General features: G+C 37.7%; 1 protein-coding gene across 1 annotated transcript in view; it reads left to right on the top strand.

Moving 5' to 3' along the window:
* The window catches only part of LOC311586746 (uncharacterized protein), a 290,778-nt gene extending 285,102 nt beyond the window's left edge, over window positions 1–5,676 (top strand). The window contains exons 2-4 of the mRNA XM_084762879.1: window positions 2,239–2,345; window positions 4,457–4,606; window positions 5,560–5,676. Coding sequence (XP_084619005.1) covers window positions 2,239–2,345; window positions 4,457–4,606; window positions 5,560–5,665 — 363 coding nt within the window. The 3' untranslated portion in view covers window positions 5,666–5,676. The remainder of the gene's footprint in view (window positions 1–2,238; window positions 2,346–4,456; window positions 4,607–5,559) is intronic.
* Window positions 5,677–6,000: the final 324 nt, after the last annotated feature.

Here is a 6,000-nt window from a genome sequence, read left to right on the forward strand (position 1 = left end):
AAAATATATTTTTCACATAATTTTTATCCACTCCTGCAAATACAACAAAGTGATTGGTGGCATAACTTTTGAATGCCCTGCCTACCCTACAAAGATTGAACTCCATCACAAATAGTGAATTATGAAGCTTGTGATGAAGACCTATGAAAGTCACTGGATGGTAGGACCTTCAGGGGCTTCTGAACTGCGACACTGTAGCCACTTAGATATGTCACAAATTCTCTTCTCATGACTCTGCCATATTTTGTTTTATGATTTTTTGCCTACTTAGATGCTTCTTTGGGTAAATTCTCCTAAATAAATCAAGAAAATTCTGTAAACACTTTGTGCATTCTGGGAACCATTATAGTAGTTATAGAACCTGAAGGTGTTGGGGGGGGGAATTTGAACTTATGGCTAATGACTGAGATACATGCTCGGCTCCTGGGATGTCTGTGTTGCCACACTCTCTATGTGATCCTTATGCAGAGTAAAGGCAGAAAACCATTGCTCTGAGTTTAATCCCAAGGCAGGTATGGAAGTCAGCAGAGAAGCCCAGGTTAAATGGTGACATGATAAAGTATCCATTCGCCCATGGCTGAGACACTAGACTTTCAGAGCCAAAGCAAGTCATGTCCCAGGAAAACGGTGAGAAGTTAGTTATTATGGTCAATTGATTCTTTGTATATATGAAAAACTAAAATATATTGCTTTCCCTTTTGTTTTTACTGACTATCCTCTATTCTTTGAATAATTTACTTTAGGCTTCAGGCATGACTACGTAGATATGGCTATCTTTCGGATCATAAATTTGGCAAATTCAATAAGGTACCCAGTTAGGGTTGACATTTTGTTCTTGCTCAGACTGCCGGGTTTGATTACACTAGAGTGTGTGTCTGATCCATGACTTGCTTTTCTGCTTAATTCTTTCTCACACAGATGTTATGTGAGCAATGATACTAAAAAAAAAAAAAAAAAAAAAAAATGGCAGAAGGAGAGACTCATCTTAAATCCCCTTGAAGTCACTTACTTCACTTGTGTTTTTCCATTTACTCCAGCTCAGTTACTGTGAATCCCTGCTTGATAATGCAGCAGCATTTTTCACACATTTATACTTATGCCAATGAGGCTTATTTTTCCAAAAGGTTTGCTGGATGTTTCTTTCAGTTCTAGGGTCAATGACAACATTGTAGCTGCCACTGACAGTTGATTAAGACAGTTAGTAGAAATCACACAGTAATTATGTTTCAGTGTGGCTTCATCTTAAGATATACTTTGAAAGCTTATTTCTTAGGAGGTAAAGTAGAGATTTCTTAGAAGAAATTGGTTTTGTCTTTTGTGAAATTCAAATAAAAAAAACACAAAAAACATTTGGCAATTTGTCTATCTCAAATGAAATCTACTGGCCTGTGGGTGGTGATTTTTCAAATGTAATAACTGTAAAATTATTTGTTTTTAATGCCATGAAAGCTCATGCTATGTTGCTTTGCTTTGTTAAAGTTCTTACAGCAAGGACTCAATTACACTCTCATTCACAAACAATTAGGTTTGTCTATTCAGATACAAACTATTATTGTCAACATTTTGCAGTATTTTTAACCAATAAAAACATTTTGCTTTGTCTATCCATGAATGATTTCATTTGGTAAATTGTTTCTTATATTTTTTAGGCTGTAGCATAACTGTTTTTCTACCATTTGTTTTTCTTTGTAAGTAATGTAGTCTTTATTTAATGACACAACTTTCTGGTAAATCCTTGTAGTTAACCCTGAAATATGAACTTTCTTTACTGAGCTCACTTTAACTCACTCTAAAATGGCAAGGAAGTTCAGAGCCCAATTAAATAATAAGGGTTTCTGAAGTTTCTACTGTATATGTGTTATATAATAACCATAACCTCTAAAGTACGCTAGACTGTAAACTTTGGTGAATGCTCATGAATGACAGATACAGAGCCAAAAGAAAGTGCTTAATATTAGTCCAGGTGAGCTTATAAAACCTTTGCATATAAAAACTAGGGAGACTCCAACCTTAACAATTAAAAATCCCTGAGGAAGGTGGTGTGTTTGAAACCCCCATACTTCTGTTTTAATAAAACAGAGTGAATTTGTCTCATAAGAATGAAAAAATACCGTGTATGTATGTATGTATATATGTATGTATGTATGTATTCTCTTTATTGAGCAACAGACAAAATGCTTAAATCATGTTCTCTGGTCACAAAATAGCAAGTCTCCAAATGAGTTTCCATGCCTGCAGGTGGATATGATAGACTCTCGGAACAACTACAGACCACTCAGCCTGATGAACAGCAAGAGACCTATTCTCAAACTAGATGGGAGGCAACCAAAGGCTGGGCTCCACAGGTGAGTGCATGTGTGCTTGCATGCTCTCATGCTCTCATGCTCTCTCTCTCTCTCTCTCTCTCTCTCTCTCTCTCTCTCTCTCTCTCTCTCTCTCTCAGAGTTTGGTCTTCGTTTAGTACTCTTGTTTACAAATAAAACTATATAAGTGAAATGACTCTCATGGTCACTTAGAAAGTAAGCAGCAAGGCCAGTAGCTGGATCAGACTGCACAGGTGAAACACTTAACACTGCCCTTGTACTATACACTAAAATTCTCAATTATGAACAGTCTTTCATGGCATTATGTAACTAAGAGGAAAAGGCCAGAGTTATCAGATAGCTTGGAACCCTGCCATTCTACTCTGTTTGGTGCAGCAGTAGCCTTACTGACATAAGCACCGCGATTGCCTTTCGTTCGAGTCCCTACACCTCTAGGCTAAGTTCCCAGTGTCCTGCTTTCCAACTGAGAACAAAAGTGTGACACTATTATGCCTCTGATAATGGTTGAAAGATATTGGTTGGCAACCTTTTCCAAGTTCAAAGCAATGACTGAGTGAAATCTTTTGCACGGAGCATTGCTCTGTGCCACATTCTACACAGCCCATTGCTAATTTAATTCAGTCATTGGAGAGGATGATTCGATTGCAGTTTCTACAAATCTCCAGCAAACTGGCATGATCAAGATCTGCTAAGTTACGTTAAGCACAGTCATACATAGATGTCTGGTTAGTTTTCTGAGCAAAAGGCCAATGTTTCACATACTAGAGTAACACACCTATTGTGTATGTCTGTTGTTTCTTGGCCGACTTATGCTCCCCAGAATCCAAATGCATGTGTGTGGGACCATGTATTTAGAGGACCCTATCACACAATTGTCTATAAAGTTATGACAATATCTCTTAAGTTATCAATGAGCTATCTGGGAATTGAAGTAACCAGGCACATAACTTAGGCTTTGTGATATGTCAGCTTCTTTGTTTCATTTTTAAAAATCACTTTTTATTGAAGAAATGAAAATTTACTAACCTTTTGCTCAACACAAAATAATGATGGAATTCTAAGCCATTTATATTCAGCTGGGGTAACATATTTATTCAGGTGCCAAATGTAGAGTGTTAATGGATTAAAGTATATGGGCAAAGTGAGCAATTGTACTGTAAATGTTACTTAAGTGAATTTGGCCTGCAAGGGTATTATTGATTTATTTTATCTAATTTGGTTTGTATTGCAATTCAAGCTCAAGACAGAGGGTTGAAGTCATCTGTCTTCTATAGGTGAAATGACTTCAGGTCACAGAGGAACTAAACTAAATGAACAAGAAATCTTTTCCTCAGAGGAAGCTGTGAGAATGGAAATGTTTTCCAGTGGAGTGGGGCACAATGAGGGAAGTGTTTTTCTTCTCCCAAGGACATTGGGAAATCATATTTTACCAGGTGGAAAACAGACAACCACCACTCAACGCAACCTACGGCTTTACATCAATATTAAAACAATATCCCTCTTAATTGCCGAAGATGGTATTCTGCACAGGGAGCCATGGAGCTTAAGGATGTTGCTCCCCATCGATTACCTTATAAATCAGCAGAACAAAGGAAAGGTGCCTCTTTAACTGATGGATAAGGAACATTGCTAAGGACTTCTGATTCACACACTCCATTCTTATGTAGAAAAGAAAGAATGAGTAATAAGCAAAGAAAATGGGGTTATTTCTCAGAATGTTTCCCTCTAAACATGATATCTGTTAATGCTAAGCTGGTTTCGAGTGATGGAATGTGGATGATGAACAATAAAAAATGCTTCTTACCCGTAAGCCACCAAGAAAATACCAATCTAAAGTGCTAATCTAATCATTAATGCCAGCATTTGTGTTGATTATAAAGAAAAAGAGAGTAATTAGGATATAAAAAGTCAGGGTGTTGGAGAGTTAGGAACTCTGGCAAAATTCAGAAATGTGTGTCCCAGCACATTCTGTGAAACAAGGAAAGACTCTATAATTGGGTAGAGAGAGTGAGGCCTGTGGAGACCTGGTGGCCAGTCTGAGACCACCTGGGGGACCATTGCTGTTAGTTCTCAGGTGGAGAAGTGGTTGGCACTGTGCGCCAGCATTCATCCCCTGGTTTTCTGCTTTTAAGGTTGCAAAGAGATCTATTAATTAAACAAAACAGTCAGACAGAACCCCAGGAGTCTTCAGATACGATGTCTCTAATGACTCTCTGCAAAATGTCCCAGACCTGGAACATCTGTTCTGGAGATACAGTCATGTTCCACTTCACAGTTCCAAGGTAACAACTTTTTTCCTTTATGTTTTATTATTCTTTTTTTTAAATCATATAACAGCTGTCCATGTATTTCAGAGGACAGACCTTGGATTTAAGCCCCAGCCAGAGACTGCTATATAGAACAGCCTCCACAGTTCATTGTGAGTGCTAATTAGATGCTTCATACACAAATACATAAATTCACTTATACACTGATGAATTTTTGTTGCCAAAGATCTTCAATATAAAGGACAGGGAAGTAAAAATAATCCAATGGACTGTCGTTTATTTTTATGTGATCCTAGACTTTTTTTTTTTTTTTTTAGGATTAGTCTGTTTTTGCAGGAGTGATTTGCATGTCCAGTACATTTAGATTGTGAGATTTTTTTTGAAACGTTTCTTGGAAAAAGTAAGCCGGTTTCCTCAACCAAGAGGCATGGAGCCAGACACCCAGAGGTAAACCCAGAAGACCTGGAGCAAAAGTTGATAGTGACAAGATATGATGGAGATTGATTTACATTCAGAAATTTTGATGCACCAATATAGGAAAGATGCTTTCTTCAAAGCTGTCAAATACAAATAGCCAAAAACATTAAGAATGTAACATTTATATAATTCCTCATTGTGTCATGGTTCTTCTTGCTATCGGTAGTGTATTGTATATATGTGTAATAATATAAATGTATATGTAAAAAATTAAAAAATGTTTTAAAAAAAGATAATCCCTTGGTGATACATCTGTAAGGCTCCAGGGAAAGAATGAGATTGGTTAAGAAAAAGACAAAGGTGACCCAGGACTCCACTGTAGTGTGAGGCCCCAGGCCAGCAGTGAGCAGCCACCCTGTTCCTTTGGGTGGCATCCTTCCAGTGGGGGATAGCAGGTAAGTGTCAGAGGTTCTCTACCTTCCACTCAATAACACAACTTCATGTGCTGCTTCTTTCCAAGCTCTCTCCCTTTCTTACTGTGTCCTCATTAGGCACAGACAAACACTGGCGGTGATTTGGGCCCTGAAACAAGACAGAGAAGGTCACATCTCTTATCTGCTTTTATGCAGCTCACAAGCTTGTGGGGAAACCGCATAATTAAAAGGCAAGTAAATCCACACTAAAGATAATTTTGAGTTGTAAGAATTGCTATGGAGATTATAAATATAATAACATGATAAAGAATTATTGGGAGGCACAGAGATCCTCTGGGCAAGAGGCTGATCATGAACTGGCCTCCCCAGTGAGGTGAGCTAAATTACCTCAACGATGGGAAGGAATTAACCACATAATTCTCGGAGGAAGGAATTTTTTTTTTTTCAGAAGAAAAGCTAACACAATAGCTTGAAGGCTATCATGAATTTAAAGTAACAGAAAGATGGCTACAGGATTAGGATATAGTGATAACAAGGGAAATAGTCATGTATGCTACA

Source organism: Acomys minous, assembly GCF_964271855.1.
Source record: "Acomys minous genome assembly, chromosome: 16".
NCBI lineage: Eukaryota > Metazoa > Chordata > Mammalia > Rodentia > Muridae > Acomys > Acomys minous.